Source organism: Populus alba, chromosome 1 (assembly GCF_005239225.2).
Source record: "Populus alba chromosome 1, ASM523922v2, whole genome shotgun sequence".
Lineage (NCBI taxonomy): Eukaryota > Viridiplantae > Streptophyta > Magnoliopsida > Malpighiales > Salicaceae > Populus > Populus alba.
The window spans coordinates 18,272,962-18,292,372 of record NC_133284.1 but is presented as its reverse complement, the minus strand read 5'-3'; the positions used below and the strand labels follow the sequence as shown (position 1 = coordinate 18,292,372).

The 19,411-nt window shown below is 36.4% G+C and overlaps 3 protein-coding genes and 1 pseudogene across 5 annotated transcripts; 2 read left to right on the top strand and 2 right to left on the bottom strand.

The window, feature by feature from the left end:
* The first annotated feature begins 578 nt into the window (after nt 1-578).
* LOC118046227 (uncharacterized) lies at nt 579-7,188 on the top strand. 2 transcript variants are annotated; one of them, XR_012167924.1, is made up of 10 exons: nt 579-830; nt 1,137-1,775; nt 1,854-1,945; nt 2,877-3,230; nt 3,435-3,737; nt 3,848-4,093; nt 4,187-4,408; nt 4,733-5,300; nt 5,607-6,637; nt 6,707-7,187. XR_012167924.1 is itself a non-coding variant. In XM_035055042.2 (9 exons), the coding sequence occupies exons 1-9, from the start codon at nt 719-721 to the stop codon at nt 5,819-5,821; spliced, it is 2,751 nt and encodes a 916-aa protein (XP_034910933.1). In that variant the 5' UTR covers nt 579-718; the 3' UTR covers nt 5,822-7,188. The 2 variants fall into 2 exon arrangements, 1 of the variants encoding a protein (XP_034910933.1); XM_035055042.2 differs by having other exon boundaries at nt 5,607-7,188.
* A 1,269-nt stretch (nt 7,189-8,457) lies between these two features.
* On the top strand, nt 8,458-9,887 carry LOC118046228 (uncharacterized). Its single transcript, XM_035055043.2, has one exon. The coding sequence runs from the start codon at nt 9,120-9,122 to the stop codon at nt 9,726-9,728; it is 609 nt and encodes a 202-aa protein (XP_034910934.1). The 5' UTR covers nt 8,458-9,119; the 3' UTR covers nt 9,729-9,887.
* Nucleotides 9,876-12,371, bottom strand: LOC118046226 (putative Peroxidase 48; annotated as a pseudogene).
* Nucleotides 12,372-12,501: 130 nt separating this feature from the next.
* On the bottom strand, nt 12,502-18,781 carry LOC118046223 (kinesin-like protein KIN-13B). 2 transcript variants are annotated; one of them, XM_035055036.2, is made up of 12 exons: nt 18,310-18,779; nt 17,636-17,857; nt 16,683-16,877; nt 16,325-16,426; nt 15,798-15,875; nt 15,625-15,706; nt 14,939-15,098; nt 14,553-14,855; nt 13,812-14,030; nt 13,358-13,718; nt 13,198-13,263; nt 12,502-13,079 (listed from the first exon to the last, which is right to left on the bottom strand). In XM_035055036.2, the coding sequence occupies exons 1-12, from the start codon at nt 18,499-18,501 to the stop codon at nt 12,900-12,902; spliced, it is 2,160 nt and encodes a 719-aa protein (XP_034910927.1). In that variant the 5' UTR covers nt 18,502-18,779; the 3' UTR covers nt 12,502-12,899. The 2 variants fall into 2 exon arrangements, with proteins under 2 accessions (XP_034910927.1, XP_034910926.1); XM_035055035.2 differs by having other exon boundaries at nt 13,358-14,030; nt 18,310-18,781.
* Between the last annotated feature and the right edge of the window lie 630 nt (nt 18,782-19,411).

Sequence of the window (19,411 nt, the reverse complement as noted above, 5' to 3'; positions counted from 1 at the left end):
TCTTGTTGTATTTTTCATGATTTTATATTTTCTAGTTTTCAATCTAATTGTGAAAATTAAGTTAGTTAAAATTAATAATGTATACCTGAATGTAAAAATAAAGATTGAATTTATGAAACATTTAAAGAAACATTTTTGGAAAACAAGATTTAACTCTCTTTGTACCTTCTCTTTACAGAGGATAGAAAATTCACTTAAAAAATTAAAAAAAAATCTATATTTTTTATATTTACATTGGTAAATGTGTTTTTGTTTTACTTATGCCTGTATTTTTTTTTGCCCACAGAGAATAATTAAATATATTAATTGTATTTAATTAGTGTTCCATGATAAAAGAGTCATTAATAAAAAATAAAAATAAAGAAATATAATTTTATATTTAGTATAAAGTTATAGTGATTTTTATATTTTTAAATTAGTAATTACATAGAAACGTGTTTTATATACTCTTATTTTCTCTATCTATTTTATCTTAAATAATAACCAAATTTATTTTAAAGTACCGAAGAATAAACAAACAACTTCAATAAATAAAATGAGATAAACTCAAAAACCTGATTCCAGAACAGTGTCAAAGCAGCAGCCAAACAGACCCTCAAAGAAAACCCTTTCACTGTCCCTCTGGTAATGGCGGGAAAATCTAGCGCCGAGGGAGCATAAAACAATTAAAGGCAACACTTTCATTTTCGTTCAATCTGCTAAGAAAGAGAAGAGAGAGATGGAATTTAGAGGATTTCCTTACACGCCTTACTCCATCCAGATTGATTTCATGAAAGCTCTTTATCACTCCTTGAATCAAGGCGGCGTCTCCATCCTCGAGAGCCCCACCGGTCGGTCCCTCTCCCTCTCCCTTTCCCTCCTCTATATATATGTAAATGAAGTGGCGGAAGAGATGTTTGTGAGTTTTCGCAAATAATGTGGATAAATTTTGATGTTGACTATTCAAGCTCAGAGGCCAAATCAGGGCTACTTCAGTAGATGCTACTATTTCTTAATGTTTACTAAGAAATGGGGTTTGGTTTTAATTAGGAGTATGATTGTATTAAGCTCAGATGATGAATAGCTGAATACCAACTTAAAATTTGATATTTTTGCAATAAATTTGAGATCTCTTTTTTTGTCATTATAATATATAGGGACCGGCAAGACTCTAAGTATAATATGCAGTGCTTTGCAATGGGTGTATGATAGGAGGCAACAAGACAAGTCCAAAGTTCAATCTCCTCATCATTCAACAGATGATGCTCATATTGGCTCTGATGATGAACCTGACTGGCTCAGAAACTTTGTCCCCAACAAAGACAATCTTACGCAGGAGAAGAAAATCAACAAGAAATTCGGTTTTGGAGGATGTGATAGGAGGAGAAATCGCAAGGAAAGTTGCAAAGACCTGTTTTCACGTGATTTGGAGGAGGAGGATTGTAATAAGAGGGGTGAGAATAAGAGTTCGCGGAAGAAAAATGATGGAGTGGAATTGAGTGATGATGAGTTTTTGTTAGATGAGTATGAAAGTGAAGAGGAAGGAGCTCTTGGAGGTGGGAAATCAAAGAGGAAGGCTGGTGGGGTTTCTATTAGTTCATCAAGTGACGAGGAAGGAGAAAAGGATGGCTCTGACGGTGAGGAGGAAGAGGAGGAGAAGGCGTTCAAGATTTACTTTTGTAGTCGGACGCATTCACAACTCTCACAGTTTATCAAAGAGTTAAGGAAAACTCTTTTTTCCAATGAAATAAATGTTGTGTGTTTGGGCTCCAGGAAGAATTTCTGCATTAACGAAGGTACATTTATCTTGTGCTTTCTTCATTGAATCACTGCATGTGCATTCCTGACTTCATTTTTTTCTGGCTTGCATTCAGAGGTTTTGAAACTTGGGAGCTCTGTGCGTGTTAATGAAAGGTGCTTGGAGCTTCAGAAGAACAAGAAGAAAAATGAAGTCTCCAAAATCAAGGTATATGTCAATCTATAAAATCGAATATGATGAATGCATTGATTTTGGTGTTGTAAGCTCTTGTCGTATAGCTGGAGGACAACAGAGTACTTGAACTTCTTGATATTTGGGATAGTAGTGTTGGAGGGTAATAGAGTTAAGGTACGATAACTTGAATGGAGTCAATATTTTCTGTTTGTGAAAATGAAACTCCAAAGGCAATGAACATGAGAGCTCACCCCCCCCCCCCCCCTGCCCGCTAAGTATCGAATGATCCATTTTTGTCTGGGGACAATTGGGCCTGAGTTGTGCAGCTGAAGTAACAAGATTTAGTCTCAATGACATCTTGAAATGGAAAGTGCTTAGTGGATGGTATGAGGGACTGGTAGGTTCTGATGCATATACAGATGACCCCCATGTGAGACAATGAAATCGACTAGAGATTGCAACAATTACATGCAATTGTAGATGTTTTAAGGTCAAATTTTCTTGGTCAGTGATATGCATTCAGTTTGTAATAAGCTATCCTATATCAGGTGCTTCTGGGGCATATGTTTCAGTATACATGGATTTGGAAGCCATCCTATATGCATTCAGTTTATAAGAAGCTATCCTATTTTAGGCATGCTTCTAGTGCGTATTTTTCAGTATATAGAATAGAGACCATTTGACCTGACCAACCAGAGATCCTTTTCACAGTATGGTTTTTTGTATGAAAGTTCGAAAACAAAAACTTAGAAATATCTTGCCAAGGTATCGGGGACTTTTCTTGCTGAGCTTGTTTCTGAAATGGAATCTTATGTTATTGGTTCGGAGGTTCCAATCCAGCCACACAAACACCTCTTAGAACTATTCCTTCCTCAGTCTATTCAGAACAATGTAAACAACATCTCCTTTGCTTGGATTAGAGAGTTTTTCTTGATTTTTGACTGATTACAGTGTTTGTATGCAGAATTTCAGCGCTGAGGGAAGAATACGTCGAACCAAGGCTTCTTCTGGCTGTCCAATGCTTAGAAAACATAAACTACAGAAGGAATTTAGGACTGAGACATCTCAACATGGAGCATTGGATATTGAAGATCTTGTTCGCATTGGAAGAAGTATTGGAACTTGTCCATATTATGGCTCCCGAAGCATGGTCCCAGCAGCTGATCTTGTTGTTCTCCCCTATCAGTCTCTTCTATCAAAATCATCTCGTGAATCGCTTGGCCTCAATTTAAAGAATAGTATCATAGTAATCGATGAGGCTCACAATCTAGCTGACTCCCTCATCAGCATGTATGATGCAAAAATTACTTCATCACAGGTGCACAAACTGTCATCTCTCAAAATTTTGGATGTAACATATTGGTTGTTCATTGCATAACCTCCATGTGGATAGAAAAGATCCTTTCCCTGGATAACATGAGTTGGAATCCTACCTCCACTAACAAGTTTAAGCAATTGACTTTGATATAAGAAAATTGGAATTCAATTAGGTATTGATAACAAATTTTCTGTCCTTACTCAGTTGGAGAGTGTGCACTCCCACATAGAGAAGTACTTCACAAGATTTCGCAATATCTTGGGACCTGGAAATCGAAGATATATTCAAACTTTGATGGTCCTCACTCGAGCTTTCCTGCAAACTCTAGATAACAAGAAGGATTTGAGTAATGTAAATAATTGCCAAGCTGAAGAAATAGCTGCTGACACAAAAGCTGTCTGTGACACTTCTATAGCCATTAATGATTTTCTATTTTCTCTTAATATAGACAACATTAATTTGGTTAAATTGCTACAGTATATAAAGGAAAGCAATTTGGTGCACAAGGTAAATGCTGGTTACCCCTTTTTTAATCTTTGCAAACTAGTTTTACTCTCTAACTGTAGTGTTAATTATTCGCCTTCCTGTTTTAAGATTGCTGTGATTTGGTTTCACAGGTCAGTGGGTATGGTGAAAAGGTAGCTAGCTTGCAGGAAGGTTTGGCTCTCGATCATAATGGAGGATGTGGTGAGGAAGGAAGCACTCTTTCCAGTTTCCGGGCATTAGTGGACATGTTGACATCACTGACAAATAATGATGGTGATGGACGGATGATAATCTCAAAAATGAGATCAACATGCTCTGGGCTACTAGGAGGTTTCTTAAAATATGTTATGCTCACAGGGGAAAAGATTTTCTCCGAGGTTTGCTAAGAACTTGTTATTTTTTTTGCTTTATTTGGATTTCAAAAATTACAATAAAAAACTTGGGTACTCACGGATAGAAACTTCATCCAGATTGTGGATGAAGCACATGCTGTCATATTGGCAGGTGGGACCCTGCAACCCATAGAAGAGACAAGGGAGCGGCTGTTCCCATGGTTACCGCCAAATCAGCTGCATTTCTTTTCATGTAGCCATATTGTCCCTCCTGAGAGTATTTTACCAATTGCAGTTTCACGTGGCCCTTCTGGTCAATCTTTTGATTTTAGCTACAACTCAAGAAGCTCATTGGTTATGGTGAGTGCTGCATAGATTGCAACCTCACATGTACTTCTCTGACAGAAATTGCTCTATGATGTTCTCGCAATTTGCACTCTAATTGATGCATTCATCTCATGTTTTTGAGGGGTGCGGGGAGACTTATGGGACTGTAGCTAATCATGTCTTCAATCATATGAATTTGAAGTGGCATGCTTTGCATTCTAGTCCTAATTTAGAGATACATTGTCTAGTTTTGCAGTCTTGAATGTGAAAAATGGTCTGTGTTTGGTAGAAATCTTGTTTTCTATATGTGATAGTTCTTTCTGCAGAAACTATGGCTAACAACATTTTTCTGAACAGGTAGAGGAGTTAGGGCTCTTGCTTTGCAATTTGGTGGCATTTGTTCCTGAAGGGATTGTTGTGTTCTTCTCCTCATTTGAATATGAAGGACAGGTCTATGATGCATGGAAGAAGTCGGGCATTCTTGAAAGGATTATGAGGAAAAAGCGTATATTCAGAGAGCCGAGAAGTAACTCTGACGTGGAACTCATCCTCAAGGAATACAAGGAAACAATCGATGGATTGTCTAGGGGCACAAAAGATGGAGTACGACATAATGGTGCAGTACTCCTAGCTGTAGTTGGTGGAAAGATATCAGAAGGCATAAACTTCAGTGATGGGATGGGCCGGTGCATAGTAATGGTTGGGCTGCCCTACCCAAGTCCATCTGACGTGGAGTTGATGGAGAGGGTGAAGTATATTGAAAGTTTGGGAGAGCCAAACTGTGGTAAGCGTCCTGAAATTTCTGTTGGTGAGCACTATTACAATGGGGATGCTCAGACAGCTTTCAGTATCCTAAGAAGTTGCAAGCGCAGAGGAAAAGAATATTATGAAAATCTCTGCATGAAAGCTGTAAATCAATCAATTGGTGAGTGCTAGCATTGTTATCCGCAGATATATAAAGTTTTTTTTATCGGTTTTTTTCCGTTCTGAACAACCAGATATATAATCAATTGGTGAGTGCTAGCATTACTCTGGCCAATTTGAACGGTTAAATTATGAACTCACTAAGACACTGATGGACATCAACAAAGTAATTTTCAGTAAACTAAAACACCTTTGTTTCCCCTGCTCAGTATGTCATGCATAAAATAGGCTTTATATATTTATTTGGAAGAGGTCTTTTGCCTGTTCTGACATCTGTTTTTTTTTTTCCATGACTTGTCTACTTTAGGAAGAGCAATACGGCACATAAATGACTATGCTGCAATATTGTTGGTTGACATGCGATACGCATCTGACTCCTCGAAAAGAAGCTTCTCTCATCCAACAAACAAGCTTCCTCTGTGGATAAAAGATCGTCTTGTTTCTGCAACCAACAATTATGGTGAAGTTCATAGGCTACTGCATCACTTCTTCAAATACAATAAGAAGAGAGAGTGCCAGTAGAATGTGCCGGAGAAAGATCTACCAGCATTGAATAAGCAATAGTAGAAAGGAAATTTTGCAAGGTTGGTGTTTCCAAAGCAAGATCCTGGGAGAGTTTAGTATGAAACAGGTGCTGATCCAGGCTCAGTTTTGCATGATGAATCCCCGGCCAAGAAAACTTCTTCAAAGAAGGATATTGTGCGAGGATAATTAGATAAGTAGTGTATTCACCTTTATTGAGTACCATTTGAAGCTGATTAGGTGCCGCACCATAAACTGGAGACAACGCCGACACGATAATGACAATCATGGTCAGGTGTCAGTGACTTGGATCCATGATTAAACCATAAGATTCTGAAGAATGAACTAATGCACACAAGTTTGGGTTCTGTCAAGGAACATGTCCTTGTTGTTTCATGTAGAGTGGACTTCTAGTTCTATAATTTTATCCGGTTATGTGAATATCATGAAACATATAGAGTAATCTAAAGAAGTTACAAATTCTTTTTCGGACACTTCAGATAGATCAGCTGCTGATTTCAATTTGGATCAGAACCATTGGTTTCTTATGCCTCAAGAAGCTTCTTGCTTTTTTGACAGTTATTTATTAGTGAATGAAAAGGCTTGCTTTTGTGACAGTGTGCTGTATGAGATGTAATGATGTGAGTTAATGAACAAAGGAACTATTAACTTCTGTAATTTTTTCAGCTGCGTTTCATGGGCTTCTTCAAAATCTCAAGGAGGCTGCAGGACAACCATCGATCAAACACTGCAGGTTTGGAGTCGGGATGCCATTGCTGCTCTACTCTTCGGTATCGAGTTGCTTGGACACGAGAGGTAAAAATGCAGTTTAACTGAACCATTACAGAGCAGTAAATGAGCTAAATTATAGCCTGAACTATACAGGGTTGCTTTGACTAATCATACATGGAGTGAAGTTTCAGCTTCAGATTTATGAATGAGGGTTGAGCCAACCAATTTAGAAGTTGCTGAATGATGACTTTTGCTTTTCTTAAAGAAGCTAACGTGGGGTGGGGAGGCTAAACAATGTTGCTTCAGAACAAGGCTCAAACTGTCATTCCTTCAAGGCTGGTCAATCAAAATCTACATCGCACAAGAAATTTTGATCTAATTACCAATTTCAAGCACAAGAGCAATTAACAAAGGCTCAAGCTGTTGATAGTAGGTTGGTGGCAAGATTTTAACCCTAGTTATTAAACCCGGCCCGGCCTGATGGGTTGACTCGGTGTTGGACCGATTCGGGTAAGATAAAAAACCGGCTATTGCAAAAACATAGTCAAACCCGATCGACCCGATAGGTTGGCCCGTGACCCTGGCGAACCCGGACAAGACCTTTTTTTTTCAAATGTGATTTTTCTCTTAGACCTTTTTTGTCATATTTTTTTAATTCATTATTAATTATTTTCAAAGTTTATTATATAAATACTAGAATGATATTTTATTTTTTAAATATGGAATTTGAAACCCTTTAATATATATATTTTATGTTTTTTTAAAAAAATAATTTTTTAATTTGGGATTTGAATTCTTTAATATATATATTTTACATTAGAAAAAAGTTATATTTTTTTTAATATAAGATTAAAAAAATTTGGTTTAAATACTTTAATTTAAAAAGATAACATAATATCTTTTTAATTTGAGATTTGAAGAATTTAAAACTCTTAAGTATATATATATTCTATACTTATAAGAAAAAAATTATTTTTTTTAATGTGAGATTTAAAATCTTTTAGTATATATATTATATGTTCAAAAAATTTTGAATGTAGAATAAAAAGAATTTTAAAATATTATTTTAAATTTTATTAAATTTTTTTTTAATTTTTTTATAAATATGGTTTTAACTCTGGCAGCTGTGAGAAAATGACTGGCACAAAAATGTAAAGGCACTTTGTCTTGATATTAACTGGGTGTTCACCCTTAGGCACTAATGTCACAACACCTTCGGGTCCACGCGTCTCTTGCATATAAATGCAATGAGAGATGGTTCCATAGCATGAGGGTTAATTGCATCACGAGAATATCATCTCTTTCTTTGTCAAAAAAAAAAAAAATTTCATAATATTAAGAGGTAACTTAACTGATCAGGTTTTAAGTTTATTTTTTAATAATTATGAATTCCAATTATTTTAGAATCACTAAAAACTTACATGATCATTAACTTTAGAGTCTATAAAATTAATCGAAATGCACATAAACTAGCTCAAACATTTATATTTAAAAAAAATATATTATTTTATATATTTTCACATTTAAAATCTAGCTTGAAAAGGTAATTCACTTTACACTAGTTTTTCAAGAAAAAAAAATATTATTCACATGATAGTACGAGTAAATTTAATTTATTCTAAACTAGTTTTTTTAAAATATACAAAAAATAAACACACTAAAAAAAATTAAAAAAAAATCATATAAACAGTACAAAACAATACAAGTTTACGTCAATAGTACAAAACAAGTCAATAGTACAAATTCACTCAAACATGGATCGACAAAAGGCAGCCACATCAACATAAGCCATAAATCCTTCTCCAAATTGAAATTCAAACAATCTCAAATTTCAAATAATGTCAAGGCTGATATCTGATCTGAGGCAGGCCAGAGGATAAGATATCCCTTTTTCATATGAGCACCACAGGCTTTCTGAAGGAGGGAGCAGCAAGGAGTCCAAAATTCAAAAAACAAAAAAGGGCTAGCTGCTATTATTTGGTACTTGAACGCATGGATCATAGGAATAAACCTTTTACACCAACCCACTACCTTTAGCTTTGCATCTTAATCAATACAGCTGCACTTTAGACTACAAAGAGTCAAATTATATAAAGCATTCATGATCACTGTGAAGGATTCCTTAGTCTTCTGTTCTCTCGCTCTTTATTTATTAAACAGCTTTTGCTGCTTAAGTAGCACAGACATCTTTTTGTTTATGGTAAAGGCATCATTTGGATTTCTGTTCACACCAACTATCTGCTACTGATTAGTAAGCCCTAATGCTTCAAACTGGCCGTCTGATCTACCATCTTAAGATCCAATGGTTCAGTGTCTCCCTTCGATGGAAGGGTGAGGATAAAAAGAAAAAGGGACTGTGTGAAACCTTGCCTTTAACCCCATAGCTTTTATCTCTTGGTAACCTTGAGAACCTTCAGCTGTCTTTATCTTTCCTGTCTGTACATGTGAAACGACATTCAGAGAAGAAAAGAAGCCAAATAGAATAGGGCTGTGTCTCTTCTTTCAGTCGGAGCCACCAAGAGATAAACGAGTCTTTTCTCTCTACAATACAATACTAAAACAGCAAATGCAGCTAAGAGAATCCATCCATAAGACCAAGAAGTTCTTTCACAATGCTCTCCAAAACCTTAAGTCCATCTTCTTTGGTGGCTACCAAAAGCTGACCAAGCCCACTTCTTTCAAACCCTTCTCACGCGGCAGCAGCAATGTGAAGAATTACCGGATAGATCAGTACTACGCTGATTTTTGCAAGGAATGGGAGTGTGATCTGGAAAAGGCAATGAAGGGAAAGAGCAATAGTTTCATGGGGTCAAAAGAGCCAGTGAGAGATGAAGATGTGGGTGATGAAAGTGAGATGAAGCTTGCAAACAGTCCGTCGAGGAAGAATGAAGGAGGAAAGGAAGAGAAGAGTAAGAAGATTTCCCAAGTACAAAAAGCAGAAGAAAAAAGCTCAAAGAACATGAATGAAAGCGGTTGTGTATTAGCACAGAAGATGAAGGAATTGGAAATGATGGACGTGAGTGATGTAGAACACGTTTTGGATGTAGAAGAGGCACTCCACTACTATTCTCGTCTCAAAAGCCCTGTGTACCTTGACATTGTCGACAAGTTTTTCACCAACATTTATACAGAATTTTCTGTTCCAAAGGCCTCTGCCAGCACCAACAGTTCATAGCGAAGACTCGGATCAATTAGGTTATAGATTCCAATGTTCGTAGGTTGTTTCTTTTGCATATGGATTATTTTCCATAGTAATTATCCTGTCCTGTATTCTTCTGAGTGTGTCTAATTTACACAATGATTTTTGATATTCATCTCTGTAGAATGTTGTTTACCTGGGTTGCCATGCTTGAGCCTGTCTTTTTACTCAAGGACACCAAACATGTTTCAGATACTTAAGGGCCGTGTATTGTTAATTTAAATATCTAGCCACCATGAATGTTTTTAACATATTCTTCTTCAAGCATCATAGGTGTTTTTTTATGGTTCTGACAGACACCTTCACTTTTATCTCCGCGTAAAAGGCTTAGGTTTAATCAAATAGGATATCACACGCCATGTGGCTATAATGGCCGAAATTGAAGGCCTTTTGAGTCTATTAATGCATTAAACCATCAGTTATCTAGAAAAGAATCACTTCCATTTGCAGCATTTGTTCAACAAGTAAAGAACAGCAGGTTGCTCATAATTTGGGTACTGAATTTCAAAGGTAACAGCACAAATCTATCCAGGTTTTTTGAACATTTGAAGCTACTTCAGAGGCCGAATTCAAAAGAGCGCTAAAGCCAAAGAAAAAACAGCATAAAGTAGTACAACCAGTACAGTCTCCTTCACATCTTACTATTCTCACATGCCACCTTTGAACAATGGAGCGGGACCTGGCCTTTTGATCCTGACAAGACTCTGAGATTCGAGAGCTTCATCATTACTAGGGCAAAGCCTCGGGGGAACAAGGAGATGTCTGAAGCATACGCTCGTACCCAAATACCAGTATCTATCCCAGCCATTAGCTGCTGATCGGAATAAAGGATTCCCTTACCTTGCAAAAGACTGCGGTGGTACAACCTGCCAAAATCTACTCCTGGGCCCTCATTCGCCATATTCATTCCTGGCTCCTCCAGTGAGGAAAGCAGTGAATCTTCGAAGGAAGCTGATGAAGGTGTTGATGATGACGGTGGGGAAGAAATTGAACCTTTCAAGGAAGGTGATGGTGCTGACAATGATGATGGGGAGCCCCTCATTTCTGCTGCCCTGGACGATGAAGATGGTGATCCACTACAGGAAAGCGAAGGTGCTGTTGAATTAATGTCATTTTATTCACAGATGTTAAAATTAAAACATAGAAATAAGAAAAACATCAGATGATAGCAGGAGAGAAGAGGAAAGCATAGATTCTGATAAGAGCAATATAGGAACAGAGATTTATAAAAAGATTTCTGTGTTGCTTTGTATGGTAAGGAAAGATTAGTACCCATGAGACTGACAGTTTCTCTTTCATCAAAACCCCTAGATGCGAAAGATGCTAGGGTTTCGGATAGATCAGCATTGGGTGAAGGAAGCTCAGACGTTGCCACATCTCGGAAAGAATGGATAGCATCCCTCCAGCCAGTATACAGTGGATAGAATGGACCACTAGCCTGAAATTCAGAAATTCAATAGTAAGATCATGAAATAGGAAACAGAATGATGTTTATACCTGAACAACACCATCTCTGGCTGCTAAAGCAACGATATCAGCACAAGAAACAACTCCTGGGCACACCATTTCAATCTCTGATTTGATTTTATCAATTATATCAAATCCCTTCAAGTTTTATTGGGAGGAGAGTCTTTCTCAGAATCAATCCCTGAAAAGATTCACAAAAGAACTCAGGTCTACTTGCAATAAAAACGAAGATCACTGAAACATAGACGAAATTTTACTTAATCAGAATCGCTTCAAATCTGAAAGCTTCCGAAACAAAAATCCCCAAGAAAGAACTTTTAACATCAAAATAGTCTTTGATCAAGAATTGTAAGCAAAAGATAACATGAAAGAATTGCCAACCAAAGCTGAAAAATTAAAACCTTCGTCGTACTAAATGATGAATAATTAAGCAGTGACTAACCCCCTAGGAATCAACAAAAAGAAAGAACGAAATCATCTACCTCAATAAAACAATCATGAAACACGAGCCTTAGAAGAGCAGGGGCTACACTGGAGTTGACTTCGTATAGCTCATGAACCACCCTTTGAATGATTCTTTCTGCCTGTGGGCACGAATCACGATAGAAATCATACTCAAGAGACCGGTTTGAATGCCATGATACTTGTTCATCATCGTCTTCAATAGATGTCAAAGGAGACAAGAATACGGAAGGAAAGGAATCCCAAGATGAATATGGCCATTTCACTGCAGTTTATGATGATGACGAGCTCTTCTTGATCTCTGCATTTTGGTTCTTGACAGAGATCAAAATGCAAAGAATTAATACAAGAAGGCTCATTTTCCTCATGTTTCCTATTCCAAAGATCGATGTCAACATCTTCTCCAGCTCTTTCCTTCAGTCTCTCTCTCTTTATTACCTCTCTTCTCTGTGGTTTTTCTTCGTTTTCGAGAGCAGAATCGAAGAGTAGGTTGCCGAATTCTTTGAACAGAAAAGGATGGGATGTGGCGGGAAAGGGACTCCGATAAGACTATAATGACCTTTTTTGCCTGAGAGTTAGTTAAGACTGTTTGAGGAGGAATTTGCGATGGGCAAAGAATGCCCTTGGATTGGCTAGGACTTTTATATTAAGGTTTAGATTGCTTTTTTTTCTTTTTCTTTTTTTTCATTAGGACATCAAAATTATAAAAAAAAAATATATATATTAAAAAAAACATTAATTTAATGCTTTATCAAGTAAAACACATCCTAAAACAAAAGTTGCCAAAATCCCAAAAACACTGAAACATAACTTGGCATAGTAGCAAACAAGAGTGAGAAGCAATTTTGCATTAATGAATAGAAGGCAGGAAGTATGTAATTTAATTAATGAATCTAATTACATTGCTCCATAGCTTTACAAAAGCATGCCAGATGGGCATGTAAACCCTATAGCTTACTTGTAACTTGTTGGAGGAAATGAGGATGAAAAATTGTAGACAGTATCATGTGAAGGATTAACGGTATCCTTTTGATCTCTCAATCTCCAACCCCTAAAACCACATAGAGCATAATGGCCAGTGAATCATCCAACAAACTGCTGCATGAGGTGCCAGATTTCGAGCACTGCGTAACCAAATCCACAACCAGGCCAGTAATATTGCAATAGCTAATAAAAGAAGCATCCATTGGCAATAACTGCGTGCACTTCCACGTGAATCTAGTTGCCAGAAGAAGATACTAAAACATTATGCTCCTTCAAACGCTTCTGGAAGTGTGCCAGACGATTCTGTAACTGCAGTATACCTGCAGCCTTCTGAGAAAGAATGGCATTCAGTTTAGCAACGTAATCATCGAGCTGATTTCCTGGTTGGTCTGCTTCAACCAACAGGTTCATCTCCTGCGAGATTGAAAATAACATTTATATTCACACGCAACAAGCCCTTGGGCATTTTTTTTTCTTTCAAAACCAGTACTAAAAAAAAATGAATGAAGAATGCTCTGGCCAGACCACAGACCTCTCTCACGATGTTCATAGTCTCTTCCACTTGTTTTCTATGAGCATTTACAAGATCCTCCTCTTCCTGAGAACATGCAACAGAAAATAATGTTAACAAATTTCAGTTTCAGCACATTCAAAGAATTTATGCATGAAGTAATTATTCTTTTCTAAATCACCTGTAGCAACACATTCAAATCATTATCTGAATGTGAGTTCTTGAGATTAGATTTTGGCATATCCCTCCATTTTGTCTGACCATTGGGTTTCTGTATTTTATCCTCTGAAATGGAAAGATTGTATGGCTCTAGTTTCCCATTCTCCTTCCATATTGGTTTCTCCTGTTCATAAGAATCTTCTTCTGATGCATCAAAATCATCTCTTTCATCTTGTTCTGGCCATGCATCATTTGCATCGTCCTCAAATGTGGATGCAACAGGTAAAGCCGAGGACAAGGGAACAGTAGTTGATTCCTTTAGGTTTAAAGTTGAGGATAATACATCCTTCTTAGAAGTGTTCCCTTTTGAAAGGCTCTTCACCCTGGAGTGAAAACTTAGCAAATTCAGTATGAAAGATTCACAACAGATTAAATCGTACCATAAACAATTTGCAACTGAAATCATTTTCATGTACCTGTCAGCGTATCTCAAGGTATTAAGAGTGTGCTCACATGATCCTGAGCTTGGTGAAATGCATGATATCATAACAGTGCGTGAATTGCCAACAAAAGAATCCCTTAGAACCTCAGTTAATTTACTGCCTCTGAAAGGAATATGACTCTTGTCATTGTCAAGTGCCCTTATGCACTCCTTTAATGCAAGTAAACTCTTGTTAATCTCTGCACCTTCCATCCTGCATCATATATATGAAACAACAAAATTAAACAAACCCAACCACCCAAATTAGAGAAAGGTCAGTAAAGCATATAAAGAAAGGTCAGCAAACCATGAACTGAACACCAGAGATGAAAAAACTATGGAATAGAAATCAACTTTACAAGTCATTAAGTGGTGAAAGGGACAGATTACATAAATAAAACACAATAGAAAACATTGAAATATCTACATTTCTTATCTCCTTGTAACTATATTATTCCCTAAGGATAATTTTATCAATCCCTTTTTCATTGGCCAGTTGTTCAATCCAGTATGATCAGTGAAAATATCAATTTCTACTTCCCTAAGATAATGCAAGGCTGCATGTGGAAAAATATCTCATGCCAAACACTATTTCTGACTGGTACACTGAGCTCCATATGCATTATATTCCTGAGTGTTCCTCACTATCATCATATGAAACAGAAACCTTAAATTGCCCTACTTGTATGGTCAACAGTGGCAAAAAAATACCACAAAGATACGGGAGTGGACATACCTTGTTTGTTTATCATTATCTGTGGTATCTGCACCACGCTCACTTCCTGCAAGATCTATGAAGGAGAGCTTGCCAACGGGGCGTGGAGGCTTTGACTCATTGCCATCAACTGATCTCTTGATAGCAAGCTGTAGTATGGCATGTGAACGGGAGGATTCTTCATTTGCACCAGTTGTGCCAGTACTTCTTGTGGCACTTCCCTTCTCAATGAGGTCCTTAATGGTCTCCACATCTGATACTTTGTACTCTTGCAAACCCACAATACAAACCTGCTGCTTACCATCCTCTCTCATGCAAAGTTTTCTGCACAAAGAGACGTGTCAAATTTAAGCAAATTCAGAAAGTGAAAAGTATGTAAAAGAAAAGGAAAGGGCAGGTCAACTAACTTCCGATCACTTAGAAGATCATATAGTTTTCCTCCGTAAATTTCGAAGAAGCTCACAAATAGCTGAAACCCTTGGTTCCTGTAGGTATGATGCATCAACCTCAAGATATCTCGAGATGCTTTAAGGGGCAAAGGCTTCATAGTATAGGTTTTTCCACTCCCTGAATGAAGGGGAAAAAAAAAACAAGTAAGCTGGTTTTACAGCAACAATCTAGTTGTGTTAAATGATATGAGGTTCTCACCAACATGGGTGGAAGACGTTATAAACTAGCAGATGCAAACAAAAATTGTGAATTTTGATTTTAATAATTTTAGAGCAAATCACTATGATGTGATTAGGGCCATACAAAATGAAAAATGCATAAAGCAACAAAAGAAAATACATAATGATAACGTCCAAATTGTTTATCCATCAAGTCATCAACCATTGTGATAAAGAGAAGGCACAAAACATATCAAAGTTAGGTAATTCAAGAGCAAATACAAAAAAACATTAATCCTCAGTACAAAATCACAGGATTATGGAATAAACTTGCCAGGAAAAGTTATAAAAATGTAGAAAAAGAGCACAACAACAAAGAATTATTATATTAGAATTCGCTAGATTCAACAACAAAAAAAAAAAAGATGTGTCCAAAAGCAAGCGTGTAAAAGCATCCATCTTATATTTCAGAGACAGCAATTCACCTGTTTGCCCATATGCAAAGCAAGTTGCTTTGGTCCGTTGAAAAATTATTGGAACTATGGGCTCCACTGTCTCATGATAAACCTAAAGAGATTAAGTAAATCCCGCATAAGCTATGAGAACACTAGCATTATTATGAAATTCATTAGTTTATTATGAAGAGAATTTTCCTCACTTCATCATTTGAGACCTCCTCATTGAGCACTGCATCAAAGACAAATTCATGCCTCTCAACGTATTCTGTTAGGTCAACCTGTTGAATATTGATATCCAGAATTACTACCAAGTCATTTATCATAGGAAAAAATTCTACAAGTCTATAGAAGAATTATTAATTGAAATATCAATAAACAACAGGGGAGAGCAAAGCATCAAATTGAATAAAAAATGGACAGATCAAGGTTGTTACAGATAAGGCTAAAATAATCATTAGGGAGAGCTGTGGCCATTACAATTGCATTTGAACCTCTTTTCTAGTTGTTGTATGTATCTAATATCTACTCCTAAATGTCTTCATTGATGAGTTTGGCCCAACAATTTTGTTTGATGAACTTCATCCTGTGTTAATTCATTTTATATTAAGTCAAGGACCAATTGGGAGACAGATTCTTGATCAGCTGTCAGTGATTTGACCTAATTATTTCTCTGACTTCTTCAAAAGTGGATTATTTCTGACTTCTTCAAAAGTGGTATAACAGTTACCTTAAGTTTAGTCTCGTGAACTGTCATAGAATTGGAGTGTGTGTCTATAATATCTTCTTCATTTTTTGCCAGTTCCTTTTTATTCAATGGTCTCTTGCGCACCTGCATTAGAAAACATCACTTGTCATAACAATATTAATGTTTAAAGACATTCTTACAAGCAAGTCAGATGCTGCATTAAGAAGAAATATTATTAACATTGCCAGTAAATCAAGTTCCTCTATAAATGAAATGCGGAGAGAATTATCAAGGTTCACAAAGCTGCCAACAATGGCTAACCTGGTAAGCATTGTATTTAAGACAGAGGGGAGATGTCAACAAATACAGGTAACGAAATGACACAAAAAAAGAAACATACCACTACTTTGATCTTTGCAACAGAACTTGTCTTCTCTTTGTCTGCAACAAAGCTTTTCAGGAGGTTGTTATCAGGCAAGCCAGGAGCTCTGCCAGTTTGTTTATTGTTTGAAATGTAAGGGTAAGAGTCATCAAAGCTTCTTCCTCGAACAGGATGAAAAAGAGAAGAACCATCATACAAGCCTGGAACTTGCAACTAACCATGAAATACAGCAAGCTTAGCATAAAAATGGACGCAAAGTCATAGCACCAAACTGCATTGTGAAATCCCAAATCATTTATTCAAGACTAAGGAGCAAAGCGTATTGTGTGAGAATGTGATGGAGTGCTAAAGAGCCGGCACTATATTATCATTGTTTCTTGATGCAACGACATGTATACTACCTTCAACTTCTTTTCAAAAGTTTGTGCGCACGTCAACAAATAAAGAAGATTCACCTTTTCATTCTTTAATTGTATTTTCAATTTTTGGAAAATCACAAAATCCATGTAATTGCAAATGTTTGGTTATGAATGGAACTGGTTTAAAAAACGTAAAGCTCTTATAAACGTAAAGCACGTAAAGAACTATTTTTCAAGAAATGTTTTCCAAATCCAAATATGCACAAAAGAGTCATAAGGGCTTGGGATTTTAAAATATTTTATTAGATGCAAGACAAGATGTTCTTCATTAGCCACCGAGCCCAAAAATCAGAATATCTTTTAGAAGCACTTATAAATTTGAAAGTACCTAGAGCATCGATTCTTGAACAGAAGAGTTCGATGGTAGTGCAAATATTCAAGCTCAAATTCATTCCATATTAGTAAAAAAGAACATATAAAAAAATGGAAAAAGTAGAAGTTTAATTGATCGGAAGATGGATAGATGCAATTGCTGGATGCCCCATTAACGTACACCCACTCAAACATCCAAAACCGCATTACTGAATCACTAGAAAATGACAGGTTACCCACCTCGGGAAGCAACTCGGTGTCAAAAGAATGCAGATCTAAGAGCCCAGGACTGAACTCATTTGATGAGTCCTCCCCATTCTTCCTCTGGCTCGAAGCTCTTGAACTAACAGGAGGTGTTGTTGGTTCCGAATAAAACTCATTTCCCCTACTAAAACTGCTTTGCGCATTGCCATACATTCTCAATGCCTGCCCTCCTCCTCCACTACCATAGAGATTATAGTCCTGCATCCAGTTCCACCATTGTTGAGACACAGCAGCACCCGATAAAGGAAAATCACCATTTTGTTAAAAAAAATAAAAAAGAAATAAGGAAATTTTGAAGAAAAAGAAAAAGAAAACAGAAGTTATGTTCGGTTTTACTCATGTTTTCTTTACTTTACTTGCATTATCAAGGGAAATCAAAAGGACGAGATCTGTATTTTCCATTCCATCAAACACCCATTATAGTCAACTCTCGATCTAAAGCAAATTATATATATATATATATATATGAAAGAAAAAGAAAATCCTTAAGAAACCAATAACATTTCACAAAACACTCCAAGATTCAAAATTTGTAAAAGCCCCGTTGTTTTATGAGGAAGCAAACAAAGAGAGTAGACTCAAAGCAAAATGGGAAAAGTATAAAAAGAAGAAGAAGAAGAAATTAAAAGATCAGGGGAAAGGAATAAAACCTGAAGAGGAGGAATTAAAGAAGAGGAAGAGGAGGAGGAAGAGTTGTTATTTTGAAGGTGCTGAAGACCAGCAGATTGAAGCCATCTCCCATTTTCCAGAAACATTCCGTTGCCGTTGATGTTGCTGTTGTTATCAGAAGATGAGTACTGTCTTTGATGATGAGATCTCTGCCTTCCCATTCCGTTGTTCATATCACACACTCCCTCTCCCTCTCTCCGTTTCTGTATTTCAATAAAGAGAGAGATTCTTGATTTATTTGCCCCCTTTTTGCTTTCTCTGGGCGAAATAAGAAAAAGAAATTCAAATTGAAACGTTTTGGATTAGAGAGAGAAACGGAAGCAATTAAAAGAAGATCATTAGAACCAAATCACTTTTCGTAATGTTACAAAAATATAGGATAGAGAGAGAGAGAGAGAGAGAGAGAGAGAGAGAGAGTGAGAGAGAGAGTGAAGTGGAGGAGACAGAGAGACAAGAGTTAGAGTTGAGTAAATATGAAGGATTTCATGTTGTGTAGGAGATTTTGAATTTTTGAAGACAGAGAGGGGACCAGCGCCTCAAGCACTTGTGGCGCACGTGTGATTCTTACTGTAGATAGGGTTTGTCTATTTCAAAAAAAATTGATTGGGGAAACTACAATTACGCCCTCCAACTATTGGGTATATTTCAATTAGGTCATTCTTCTAACCATTGTTCCATGCCATGTGTTCTAAACACGTAAAAATGTGCTCATCTCTTCCTCCGCGCTTTGATGTAAAATTTGCTCGGTTAAAATCACACATAAAACTCATGTGTATCAATTACACTCCATTTTTCTTCCCTTTTTTTTTTTTTTTTTTTGGTCACTTTGGGCTTTAATGGTTTAGTTAAAAATAACTTGTAGTTTGGAATTGTGCTTTTGATTAAAATTTAATTTATTTTATTTAAAATTATTTTTTATTGTTTTAATTTGTTGATATTAAAAATAATTTTTAAAAAATAAAAATATATATATTATTTTAATATATTTCTAATAAAAAAACACTTTAAAAAAACAATCATTATAATACTTCCAAACACTTTCTAAGTTTAACATATCTTAAATTTAATTTTTTTGATTAATTT

What these genes read in the sequence shown, in the direction of transcription:
- LOC118046227 (XM_035055042.2), top strand. Translation starts at nt 719, where the DNA reads ATGGAATTTAGAGGATTTCCTTACACGCCTTACTCCATCCAGATTGAT. An exon ending in CATCCTCGAGAGCCCCACCG is followed by an intron (nt 831 to 1,136) that starts GTCGGTCCCTCT and finishes TATAATATATAG; the next exon opens with GGACCGGCAAGACTCTAAGT. An exon ending in GGGAAAAGATTTTCTCCGAG is followed by an intron (nt 4,094 to 4,186) that starts GTTTGCTAAGAA and finishes AACTTCATCCAG; the next exon opens with ATTGTGGATGAAGCACATGC.
- LOC118046228 (XM_035055043.2), top strand. Translation starts at nt 9,120, where the DNA reads ATGCAGCTAAGAGAATCCATCCATAAGACCAAGAAGTTCTTTCACAAT.
- LOC118046223 (XM_035055035.2), bottom strand. Translation starts at nt 18,501, where the DNA reads ATGAACAACGGAATGGGAAGGCAGAGATCTCATCATCAAAGACAGTAC. An exon ending in ACACCGAGTTGCTTCCCGAG is followed by an intron (nt 16,878 to 17,635) that starts GTGGGTAACCTG and finishes TTTCATGGTTAG; the next exon opens with TTGCAAGTTCCAGGCTTGTA. An exon ending in CTTTGCATATGGGCAAACAG is followed by an intron (nt 15,099 to 15,624) that starts GTGAATTGCTGT and finishes CCCTTCATTCAG; the next exon opens with GGAGTGGAAAAACCTATACT.